The 13,368-nt window shown below is 43.1% G+C and overlaps 1 protein-coding gene across 3 annotated transcripts in view; it reads right to left on the bottom strand.

The window, feature by feature from the left end:
• The window catches only part of LAMA3 (laminin subunit alpha 3), a 272,517-nt gene extending 259,934 nt beyond the window's left edge, over positions 1 to 12,583 (bottom strand). For 2 of the 3 annotated variants that reach the window (XM_042909621.1, XM_042909620.1), the window contains exon 1: positions 12,157 to 12,583. In XM_042909621.1, coding sequence (XP_042765555.1) covers positions 12,157 to 12,447 — 291 coding nt within the window. In that variant the 5' untranslated portion in view covers positions 12,448 to 12,583. The remainder of the gene's footprint in view (positions 1 to 12,156) is intronic. The other variant, XM_042909619.1, reaches the window with a different exon arrangement.
• Positions 12,584 to 13,368: the final 785 nt, after the last annotated feature.

Raw genomic sequence — 13,368 nt, 5'->3', positions numbered from 1 at the left:
AAATGTCTTGTCTCATAGTATGGAAGCTAGAAGTCTGCAGTCAAGGTGTTGGCAGGGCCCCGTTTCCTCTGAAATCTGCAGAAGGATCCTTCCTTGCCTCTTGCCGCTTCTGGTGGCCCAGCCCTAGTCACTGGTTTCAACCAGTATATCAGATATCTCTACTTTGCAATTCAACACATCAGGGCCACAACTGTCTTTCAAAGGCAGGTTATTGAAATCCAGGTACTTTTTGGTCAAACAGCACTTCTATCCAGGTGTTGCTATAGTATGAAAATTCTATGATGGTATCAGCCTTTGAAAGTTTCTTCAAAAAGCATCTACGGAGGGGAGGCTGGGTGGCTCAGTCAGTTAAGTGGGCAACTCTTGATTTCAGCTCAGGTCGTGATCTCACAGTCATGAGATGAAGCCCCGCATGGGATCCCCTCTCTCCTCTCTCTCTGCCCTTCCCCCACTCTCGTGCATGCTCTTTCTCTTTCAAAATAAATAACGTAAAAAAAAAAAAAAAAAAAAAAAGCATCTATGGAGTATCTGTGATGCACCGCCACAGGGAAGACAGACATGAGCAGGAAAATGCGGCGCCCTGCTCAGGGAGCTACAGATCTAATAAGGACATCAGATGTGAAAACAAATGGCTCCCAGGTAATGAAGGGAATTAGTGAGGTGGTGCACAGTTTGGCTGAAACTCTGGGGGAGGGGCAGTTAGCCTGGCAGTGGCAGCATAGGATAGTAAGAGCATGAACTCTGCGGCCACGGGGCTGCAACACGCGCTAGCTTTCTGATCTTAAACACATACTGAACCTCTGTGTGCTTCTGTTTCCTCATCTGTAAAATGAGCATGCTAAGAATACCCCCTTGACAAACTGCTGTCAGGACTAAGAAGTCAGTACATGTAAGGTGCTTTCCAACAGTACCAAGCAAGCATCAGTAAATATTGCCTAAGTGTGAAATTTACACCTTGCACTGAGCAGCAGACTAAGTCCCCTGATCCCTATTACTCACCATGCTGCCTCTTTATTTGGTATCACTTCTGTACACAGTACGTGCAATATATGGTGTAACTTGAACGTAGTAGAGAATTGTTCCTTTTCCCCACTCCTCACAGCTAAGCTATGCATAAATAATTGAATTCAAATTCATCTTCCTTTCTGGCTAATATCCATTTGTTAATCGCACATGTATTTTCTGAGCATTCAGGATGGGAAAACCACGAAGAAAGCACAATATGTTTATGACACTGAAAAACTGGCAGAACACGTGAGACTCCATGAGTTGGCTTTCCCCAGGGCAGTTTCCACCCTGTTGGCATGAGGGATCTGATCAAGGCCCTGCTAGCTCATGCAAAAAGCTCTTTTTATATGAAGAAGAAAAAAAAAGGCTCCCTGCCCCTGAGCAGATACAGCCTTGCCCAGGCTGGATTTCAGTCGCCACTTGTCCCTTGGCCAGGAGCCCATGTATGCAGTCAGTTCCACTGACTAGGACCACTGAGGTACCATTGAGAAAGTCTTTTCCTCACTAGGCAAATGGTTCCAGAATGTTGAGCAAGGGTTAATGCAGGCTCATGAAAGCCTAAATCACAACCAGAAAAAAATTTATGATCTGGAAGAATGTATTCTTGCCACCAAAATTGGCCTGAAAAAGTTAATATCTCCCCCCTCCAAAAAAAAAAAAAAAAATGTTACCTTTTTTTAGAATGATAAAAAGTTGTTTAATGTTTGATAAACAAATTCAAGTGCATACAGAAATTTCCTTGAATTTAATAAAGATGCTAAAAATGTTCTTTGGATTTTTTTTAAGTTTCTTTTTACATACAGAGAAACAACCCCATCAACTGTCTGCATCAATAATCCTCGCTGGCGGGCTCACCATTTACCAGGAAGACATCATGCGGCACAACCCATCCCACAGACTGTCAGACCAGCAGGGACATCTAACTTGAAGGACCATCCCTAGATCTCTTTAATCAAGACTGCTCATCACCTGGAGGCCTTTAACTACCAACTAGCAATTACCTACGAGATCAATGAACCCAGCCACTGGCTTCACTGAAGTGTGACCACTGCCACTACTGCTAGTGGTGATGTCTATACCCCATGCTGACTTCAACCACTGAAGATGCAGGTGTCGTAAAGAAGAGGAAAAAGCCTCCCTCCCCTTCACGCACAACGTGAAAAGCGTGCATAAGGCGACCGAACTGAGGGTTATGGATTCATCTTGGGAAGACCAAAAGCGACACTAACGAGATCCTTAGCCTCGTCTATCAGAGGACGGGCCTCCGCAGGAGCACGCTCCACTTTCTGCAACAGACAAAGGGTTGTCACCACCTCCCTGCAAAGGCTTTCTGTCAGATTTTCGCTTCAGGATGCCTGATGAAGTAGAAGGCCCAGGAATGTCTTCTCCTGGAGGCTTTCTCACATTTCCTTTGTAACTTTTTCCTCCTCGCATGCTGTCCCACATTTCAATCATCTGTCTCCTTTTTTTGTTCTTTAGGCTGTCTTAGTTTTTCCTTATACTTTTCAACTTGTGCATTCAATTCCGCTGGCATTTTCAAATGAGCAGCTGCTAAAGCCTCTTGTCACTTAAAATTTGTTTAATGTTTATCTATTTATTTTGAGAGAGAGCTAGCAGGAGTAGGGGAGGGGCAGAGAGAGAGGGAGAGAGAGAATCCCAAAGAGGCTCCACGCTACGAGCGCAAAGCCAATGATCTCACAACTGTGAGATCATGACCTGGGCCGACACCAAGAGTCAGACGCAGGAAGCACACCCCTCTGTCTCCAGGGCCAGCTGCACAGACAGCCGCTGCTCATCCAACTCCGCCACCACTCTCCCTGCAAAATGTTTCTTCCACTGATATAAAAATGTGCCCCTATGTAAATAAATAATATCTAAACTAGTCATTAATACAGTACCAAAACAATTTAACAGTTATTCTGTAAAAGTCTCTTTGCCGGTGGATTATTTAGCATGCCAAATATGTTCAGTATATAATGTACTGTACATTTCATTCTTAAAAGAACTCTTGATAAAAAAAAATTTTTTTTCAACATTTGTTTATTTTTGAGAGACAGAAAAATACAGAGCATGAGTGGGGGAGGGACAGAGGGAGACACAGAATCCAAAGCAGGCTCCAGGCTCTGAGCTGTCAGCACAGAGCCTGACGCAGGGCTTGAACTCTTGAGCCATAAGATCGTGACCTGAGCCAAAGTCAGACACTTACCCGACTTAGCCGCCCAGGCGCCCCTATTCCAGTGCCAATTTTTATTTATTTTGTGCTCCTTCCTTGGAACCAACTCGTTTTTCCAGAAGCATCACTTGTTTGTTTGTTTATTACGGGTGTGGTGTTTAGAAACCAAGATCTGGGTATGAGGTACCATTTAGTATATGTTCATTGTTCCCAGTGTATCATTGCTTCTAGATCCCTTCAGTGGACAGAGTTAGAAACTTAACTCCAAGTAGGAAAAACTCAGAGAGGTCCACACCAAGACACACTGTAATCAAACTGTCAAAAGACAAAAAGAGGGGCGCCTGGGTGGCTCAGTCGGTTATGCGTCCGACTTGGACTCAGGACATGATCTCATGGTTTGTGAGTTCGAGCCTCGTATAGGGCTCTACACTTACAGTTCAGAGCCTGCTTCAGATTCTCTGTCTCCCTCTCTCTCTGCCCCCCCCCCCACTGTGCACACACACTCTCTCTCTCAAAAATAAATACATGAACATTAAAAAGAAAAGACAAAAGTAATCTTGAAAGCAGCAAAAGAGAAACAATTTATCACATATAAAGGATCCTCAATAATATTAACAGCCTATTTCTCATCTGAAACCATGGAAACCAGAAGGCACTGAGATAACATATTTAAAATGTTGAGAGGAAAATAGAATTCCGTACCTGGTAAGTTATTCTTCAAAAATGAGGGAGAAATGAGGACACTCCCAAATAAACAAAAGCCGAAGGAGTTTATTGCTAGTAGACCTGCTCTATTGAAGGTTAAAAAGCTAGAGAAGCTAAAGGAGTCTTTCAGCTGAGATTAAAGAACACTAGACAGTAACTCAAAGCCATGCAAAGAAATAAGAAATACCAGGACAGATAACTACATAGATAAATACAAAAGCCAGCATTATTGAATTTTTGGTTTGTCCCATATGATTTAGAAGAGATGCACAGAACAACAATTATATATGTATGTCAACGGGCAACAATGTAAAAGATCTAATTTTTTAGGGCACCTCAGGGGCTTAGTCAGTTAAGCATTGGATTCTTGATGTCAGCTCAGATCATGATCTCAAGGTTTGTGAGAATAAGCCTCATATCAGGTGTGCTGACAGCGCAGAGCCTGCTTGGGATTCTCTCTCTCCCTCTTTCTCTCTCTGCCCCTTCTCCACTCATGCGCTTGCTACCTCTCTATAAAATAAACTTTTTTTAAAAAAAAGATCTAATTTGTGACAATAACATAAAGAGTGGGAACAGACCTGTATAGAAGCAGAATTTTAGATGCCACTGATGCTAAGTTTATATCAACTCAAGTAATCACTATGAAAATAACCAAAAAATATACAGAAAAGTAAATGAGGAAATCAAAATGGTTTATTAGAAAAAGAAATTAAACACAAAAGAAGGTAGCAATGGAGGAATTGAGGAACCAAAAAATAGAAGACATACAGGAAACAAGTAACAAATGGCAGAAGTAAGGCCACTTTAAATGTAAATGGATTAGGCTTATAAATTATCACTTATCAATAATCACTTTAAATGTAAATGGATTAGACTTCTAAATTAAAAGGCAAAGATTTGCAGAATGGATTAAAAAACAAAAAACATGACACAGATCTACCAGAGATTCACTTTAGACACAAAGACACAAATAAATTGAAAGTGAAAGAATAGAAAAAGGTATTCCCTGTAAAAAGTAACCCAAAAAGAGCTGGGATGGTTACACTAATACCAGACAAAATAAACTTTAAGCTAAAAATTGTTACAAAAGATAAAGACAAACATTACACAATGAGGGAAGGGCCAATCCTTCAAGAAGATGTAACAATTTAAATATATCTATACCAAACAAAAAAGCCTCATATGTACAAGAAGCAAAAATTGAGGGACCTGAAGGGATAAATAGTTCCATAATATTAGTTGGAGACATCAGTTCTCCATTTCAATAATAAGTAGTTTCTCGAAAACTTAAATATAAATTTTCTATGTGATCTAGCAATTCCACAGCTAGGAATCTACCCAAGGAAACTGAAAACATATGTCTACACAAAGATTCGTTTGTGAATGAATGTTCATGGCAGCATTAACTTATAGGAGCCCAAACCTGAAAACAATCCAAATGTCCTTGATTGGGATAAAGAAAATGAGGTGTAGCTATACAATGGAATACTATTTTCTGCAACAAAAAGAAACAAACTACTAAATCATACAAAAATATTAATGAACTTCAAAATCATTATGCCAAGTGAAAGAAGTCAGACGCAAAAGACCACATATTGTATAATTTCATTTATATGAAATTTACAGAAATGGGCAATTTTTAGAGACAAAAATAATACTAGTAGAGAAACTGAAAGCATAAACACAAGAAAACTTTTGCGGCTGATGGAAATCCAGTTCTACAACTGGATTCTAGTGATAGTTGCACAACTCTATAAATTAATTAAAAAATATTTAATTCAGGGGCGCCTGAATTAAATATTTTTCAGTTGGTCGAGAGTCCGACTTCAGCTCAGGTCATGATCTCATGGTTTGTGGGTTCGAGTCCCATATCGGGTTCTATGCTGCCAGCTCAGAGCCTGGAGCCTGTTTCGGATTACGTGTCTCCCTCTCTCTCTGCCCCTCCCTCACTTGAGCTCTGTCTCAAAAGTAATAAACATTAAAAAAAATTTTTTTTTAATATTTAATTCACACTTACAATGGATACATGTTATAGTACTTAAATTACACATCAATAAAGCTGTTAAAAATGACTCATACTTCAGTCTAGTTTTGGTAAAAAATATGAAGAAAATGTGTAGTTTTCACACTCATATGTGCACTGAAGATGTAAAATGCACACAGCTAACTTTCTGTAATGAGTTAAGCACACTTTTCTTACAAGTCCTTTCCTTTGCCTATGACTACATACTTCTTTTTCTCAGATTAAATGATCCACATTCTCAGTGGCACAGGTAATTCAGAGCATGAAGTAAGATCTTGCAATTCAAGGACTGAACATTCACTTTCAACAGCCCTGAAAGTCCATGAGCTCCAGTAGTCTGTGATTTGTTGAGAAAAAATTTTAAAAATGTTTTAATGTTTATTTTATTTTTGAGAGAGACACAGAGTGTGAACAGGGGAGGGGCAGACAGAGAGGGAGGCACAGAGTCCGAAGGAGGCTCCAGGATCTGAGCTGTCAGCACAGAACCCAATGCAGGGCTTGAACCCATGAACTCTGAGATCATGACCTGAGCTGAAGTCGGACGCTTAACCTACTGAGCCATCCAGGCACCTCTGTTGAGGAAGAAATTTAAATTGCTGACGTCCTGCTATGTGGAACCATGTTCCACCTCACCCTGGTGAGTGAACGTGGCTCTCCAGAGGAAAACATGGATGTTTGTCTTCTCCAAATGATTTGTGCATAAACTTTCATTGCTAAACTTTGGCCAATGTCCATAAACACAGAACTATTAGGAAAATCATTTTTTAAAAAGTATTATTCATCTTTAATGCAAACTGGTGCAGCCATTCTGGAAAAAAAGTATGGAGGTTCCTCAAAAAATTAAAAATAGAACTATCCTACGACCCAGCAATTGCACTACTAGGTTTTTATCTAAGGGATACAGCTGTGCTGTTTCGAAGGGGCACATGCACCCCAATGTTTATAGCAGCATTATCAACAATAGCCAAAGTATGGAAAGAGCCCAAATGTCCATCAATTGATGAATGGATAAAGAAAATGTGGTATATGTATACAATGGCATATTACTGGGCAATCAAAAAGAATGAAATCTTGCCATTTGCAATACATGATTGGAACTAGAGGGTATTATGCTAAGCGAAATTAGAGAAAAAACAAATATGACTTCACTCATGAGGACTTTAACACACAAAACAGATGAACATAACAGGAGGGAAGCAAAAATAATATAAAAGCAGGGAAGGGGACAAAAACATAAGAGGTTCTTAAATACGGAGAACAAACAGAGGGTTACTGGAGTTGTGGGAGAGGGGATGGACTAAATGGGTAAGGGGCATTAAGGAATCAACTCCTGAAATCATTGTTGCACTATATGCTAACTAACCTGGATGTAAATTTTAAAAAATAAAATTTAAAAAAAGGATTATTCATCTTTAAATTGCTGACTGTAGTCATTTGTCTGAAGTTTCAAAATAACACACCTAAGAATTGTTACAAATGTATCAGTGGAATAATGAATGTCTTCATTTCTCAGCCCTTGTTCAAGACTTTCCTATCAGTTTCACAAAGGAAAAGGCCCTTGTTGAAGCTAACAAATGGTTTCTCTTTCACAATAGTTCTATAAACAGCCTTAGTGAAATTGAGTTTCCTGTTTATGACCATTAGTCCAAGTTACACAAACACACAACCTAGCCTGCTTTGTGCCAAGCATTCCTGCTCTTGGCTGTAACTGACCAGTGTGTGCAAGCTCCCCTTACCACTGTCATTCAGGTTAGATACACGTTCCTACACATAAATTATAATGTAATTAAGGAACACACAAAAGATGTGTTGAATTGTCAATGTACAAAATCGGCATCATATATTTGGTAAATAGGTTCACTTCGTTCCTTGTGAGTGTAGTGTTAATGCCAAACTAAACCAAACACAAGGTTATATTTTCAGTGCAGCCTTCCACTAACATTTTACCATCATCTCTAGCAGATGTCAGAAATAATAATGTGTTTTGATTCCATAGGTAATTAAACATTTAAAATTGAAGCATAAAGTGTGACAGATTTCAGTGGGAGTTTCTTCTCAGCGGAATAGAATTAATTTGTGCATTTTCCTTGTATATTCTTTTTTTTTATTAACTTTTTTTTTTTTTTTTTTTGAGACAGAGAGAGACAGAGCATGAACGGGGGAGGGGCAGAGAGAGGGGGAGACACAGAATGGAAGCAGGCTCCAGGCTCTGAGCCATCAGCCCAGAGCCCGACGCGGGGCTCGAACTCACAGACCGCGAGATCGTGACCTGAGCTGAAGTCGGACGCTCAACCGACTGAGCCACCCAGGCGCCCCTTCCTTGTATATTCTTTACAAACTTCTTTACCGCCTTTAGCTGTGTCTTCACCATCCTCTCCTTCAATATTTTCTGAGCACATATACTGTACCAGCCTTTGCGGTTAAGCATGGGATACAGCTGTGAACCAGACAGACAAAATCCCTGAATCATAGAGCTCTCAAACACCAAAAACTTTATGTCTGAGCAGTAACAAGTATATAAAATCTTATTTAATGAATTTGAAGTCCAGAGAAACCACAGCAGATACTTTTCACACAACAAACAAAAACCTCAGACTTTGAAAATCCTCTACCTATCGACACATGCTACCATTCAAGTATCAGAATTATTATTACAGAATCAGAACCATAAGCCCAGGTTTTATTCAAAGACATGACTTTTATTCATTTTTTACATTTTTTGAAAAATCCTTCTGCCTGAAATTCTAAACCCTGGCTGGCCCTAAAGATTTATTTTTAGAAAGCTGAAAGAAATAGAACTTATTAACTCTTCTCCATTTCCCATCTTGAGCTATACATAAGTAAGATTCAAGATCATCATCATTCGGGTACAACCAATTGATCAATCCCAGTCTCTCTTCCTTTTCCCACTCATCTCCCATCACCCCACAGTTTTCTGAAAGGCAGGGTCTATACCAGGTGTTGCCAACAATGGGCTAGAGTGAGCATCTCATAGCCCAGCTCTTAGAACTCCCCTTCCCTGTCTCCTCTGTCCTCATTAGGTAAGAACCTCTCACGTGAGCAATCAGTGAGATCTCCTCAAGCCCTCAACTGTGAAAGCAGAAAGCACTATTCAGCAGCAACTTTTGCTCTCCTTATTTTTAGGGAAGAATACGGCATAACACCAGATGGCATTATTTTTCCACTGTCTATGGCCTGGCCTAGAAATGCAGTCTGCTGCATGACCTCAGAAAAGCCACTTCCTACTCTATCTAGGACTGTGAACCAAGGTTTAAGGACCAAGGAAACTCCATCAGACCAGAAAATAGGACTTTTCTGGACCTCCAAAAAGTAGTATCAACCTATGAGCACTCAAAAACAAAACAAAACAAAACAAAAAACAGTGAGGAGGGGAATGAAGATCAGTCCATTCCTAGGCAAATCCATGGGAGAGGAGACAGCTGAAAATTTCTTTGATACCTTTCTTCTGCTTGCATTTACTCTTTCCATAATTAGGACAGTTCTCTCCAAGCTGGATGTGCCAGACAGTCCAATGGGATGCCAGAAGGGAATATTAAAACTTGTTTATTTTACTTAAAAATGAAGAAACTCAGTCTTACTAATATTGAATGTGCAGATGGCATAGGGCCTTTACCCTGTCAAGTCACCTGGTCACAATGGTCCTGAGAGTCTGTCTGTCCAAGGGAAGAGGAGGAGGGGTTCCACCAGCTATCATCTGACCATGACACATCAAAGCTTGCATGTGCCTGGTTAAGTGGACATGTGGATTCTATTCTCCTGAAGGGCAGAACAGTTCCAAACTTGTACTACAAGGAGGAGTGATAATGAAATTGTTTTGATGGCACAGATTCACCGGTTCTCTCATGGTAACCTACTTAAAAGAACTTGAAATTTAAAGATGAGTCACACTTTTTTTTTTTTTCCACAAAAATCCCAAATCTGCTTATTCTGGGATGACATGGGCTGCCAGTAGTACATGACCTGATAGATATTTACAAAAAATAAGGGTACTTACCAAGGTAAAGGTGTTGTTTTAACGACGTGTGAAAAGGTAAATACTGTTCTAAAGAAATGGATGCTTTGGGTTTTTTTAAGTTTTTTTTAATGTTTTTAAAATTTTTTTTAATGTTTATTTTTTGAGAGAGAGACAGAGCATGAGCGGGGGAGGGGCAGAGATTGAGAAAGACACAGAATCCGAAGCAGACTCCAAGCTCTGAGCTATTTGCACAGAGCCCAACGTGGGGCTCGAACTCATAAACCGCGAGATCATGACCTGAGCCGAAGTCGAATACTTAACTGACTGAGCCACCCAGGTGCCCCAAGAAATGTACACTTTGAAAAGAGTGTTTTGGGAAATAGATGTTTGGAAATGTTTCATTTTTTGGCTGTTGAAAAGACAGAATTGTGTTACTCTAAAAGTTCTTATGTTTGCACATTTTAAAAACAAGGACACAGAATTTTGTAATATATTTTAATATTAAAAAAAAAAAGGACTTGCAGTGAGTTTTCAATCACTAAACACACTACCTTCCTACCTTCCACTAAAACACAATACCTTCCTACCAAGAAGTACTTAATGCCATTGAAAAGCAAACATTGACTGGCCAAGTGTCTACTTTAAAAAATTTTTAGAATAACTGGAGGATGGGGCAGAAAGATGAGTAGCATGATTTAATGAATTCAGGCAATATCAGACCTGTGGAGTTACACAGAATCCCACGCTCAGAAAGTCCCCTCAGTTAATTTAATGTTCCGCTATCACCATTTGAAATTCCTAATTTTTGGACAAGGTGCTCCACATTTTCATTTTGCACTGTACTCTGTGATTATGTAGCTGGTTCTGGAACTCAGTGGTCAATGCAGTCCTTCTGGAATCTACCCATTTTTTTTTTTTTTTTTTGAAGTATCTTTCCAGCTAGGACAATCACTAATTTCAAGCATTAATGTAAAACCAACCTTGAATTGCTGGGTCATAAGTGCTCAACTCAACTTGTCAAAACTATTCATATAAATAATTACATCTGGATATTTATAAATAGCTCTACACAATAACAAATTAAGTATTTAGAGAAAGCAAAATTAAAAGGCGCTGTTAATAAAATTAAAAGTATTTTCATCATTGTCATTTTAATTTTTATTTCTATTCTTGTGTGTTTTATAGTACACACAATATACTAATAAAGCAATACATACACACAATTTATAACTGCACGTTCAACAATTTGTTGTTTATGGAAATGCACAACCAAGAGTTTCTACAACACTGACCTAGATTCTCAATGACAATCCTTTGCCTTTGGAGCCCAAGCTCCAAGATCACTCCCTCTTCCGGCAACACTTTCCTATTCCTCAGCAATATTTCCCAGTAGAAGGAGGGAGGCAATCATGAATTATGGCTCAGTGTAAAGAAAATTTGGAGTCAGGACTGGGTTCAAATCTCCCTACCCTACTTGAAGACGCTGGCACGTTTCTCAACCTGCTCGCGGATCCAGTTCCCAGAGCTGTTGTGAGGGTCGTGTGTCAGCACCTGGCACACGTCCAGATGCTGATTAAGCACCAGCAACACTATCATTCACACCAGGTGTTCGCACTGAGTCGAACCCTGAGCGTCGGACCCTGAGCGTCGCGTCCATTGCTGTCCATTTCATCTCACTCGCCCCAGAGACCCTGAATGGTGGCACTTCAGGCAGTGCGGTGAGGTGCATCTTTTGGGTGACATCGGAGTGATACTACCTATATAACCTAAAAGTTCTCTCCAAATACGCCACGGAAACCCACTGCTACCAACTTCTCCGAATAAGGTCGGGGAGAAAGAAGGGCCTAGGAGGAGGCGTCCAGGGCACTCAAGGCCTGGTCAGGCGCTACCTGAGTGACTGGGGCAGGACGGCAGGACTGGGCGACAGTTCCGTACTGTGTACGCACTTCGGGGCGCACCTTGGGACTTTCTGCTCAGCGCGCCCAAACTTAACCTCAGCCTTCACTCACCTCGCGCGCTCTACCCGTCCCTGCCTCGGGCGGCGCGTCTGCAAGCCTGGTGCCCCGCAGGTTCGCACCTCCGCACCGCGCCTACCACCGGGGTCGCCTGCCCGCGCGGGGCTGGGGGACCCCGTCCGGGTCACCTGGGCTCTCCAGCGTACGCTGGGGAAAGACCCCCTCCCTCCGCGTGTAGTCGCTGGGCAGAGCACGCTGGGCAGAGCGGGGAGGGGGCCCCGCCCCCTGCCACCCCTCGCTCGCTCTGGGACCTTACCTGGATGGTGTGGCCGCTGCCCGGGGCGGTGGGCCCCCCCACCAACTTGCAGTAGAGCTCGGGCCGGGGCCGCGCGCCGCCAGGCTCCCGCTCCCCGCAGGTGGCGGTGGCCCAAATCCTCGCCGCCTCCGCCAGATTGAAGTAGGGCGGGTGCAGGCTGAGCCGGGCCGCGGCCCGGGGTTCCCGAGAGGCGCTCACCGCCCGCAGCAGGGGCGGCGGCGGCAGCAGCAGCAGCAGCAGGAGCAGGACTGGCCTTGTTGCCCAGCCTGGAGCCCACGCAGCCGCCGCCATCCTGCAGCGCACGATCGTCCCGGGAAGAGCGAGCTCAGCCCGGGGTGTGGGCGGCGGCCGACCGCACCCCCGCCCCACGCGCCTGGAGCCCGCGGCGTGGGGGCGGCTTCTCTGGTCTGGAACCTGCAGCGGCTGGAGCCAGCAACCAACGGAGCAGGAACTGACAGCGCCCAGCCTCGGGCCAGGAGACGAGGTCTCTGCGAACGCGCTGCGCGCTGCAAACTTCGCGGGCGGGGAGCGCGGAAGGCGTTCCCGGGCTCCTACCCTGGCGGTTGCGGCGGGGGCCGGGACCGCCCCACCTTCCCACGCCCCGCGCAGAAATCAGATACTTTTCCTCTCCAGCTACTCACGGTCACACACCAGTGAGGAAAGCCAGCTCTGGACCTCGGACAAGGGAGTCGGCTTGCAGAGAATTTGGGTGAGACATCAGAGCAAGCTGGCGCTGCCTGCAGAACTTACATCAAAGACATTGTGGCTTCCCGGACAAGTCTCAATTGTCAAAAGACAAGTCCCGTCAATTCTCAGACACTGTGCGCCAACGATAGAAATGGCACTGCCGCCACGTACCGAGTCTGGGATCCAAGGAGCTGACGGAGAATTGGGAGTGGCGGGACATACACATTTAAAAGACAGCCAATAGCGGAGGTTGTCGCTTGCCAAACTTGTGCAAAGGCACTTTGGAGGAAATCCTTTAGGTGCCCAATCTGCTAAATTTTACAGATAAACGGAGAGATGTTGAGCGAATTACTGACGCTGTCAAGCTGGCTTCGGAGCAGAGGATACCCCCACCCCGAGGCTGAGATTTGGTCCTGTGTGCAGGACACCTCTCAGCGATTCCGGGTGAGTGTCACTGCTGCCGGCCAGACTGATTTAAGTACCTCAGAGGAAGCAGGACTGGAGCTGTGAAGGTTGGAGAAGGGG

The sequence above is a fragment of the Panthera leo genome, chromosome D3 (genome assembly GCF_018350215.1).
Source record: "Panthera leo isolate Ple1 chromosome D3, P.leo_Ple1_pat1.1, whole genome shotgun sequence".
Lineage (NCBI taxonomy): Eukaryota > Metazoa > Chordata > Mammalia > Carnivora > Felidae > Panthera > Panthera leo.
Note: the sequence above shows the minus strand (reverse complement) of the source record. Positions and strands in the feature narration are given on the sequence as shown.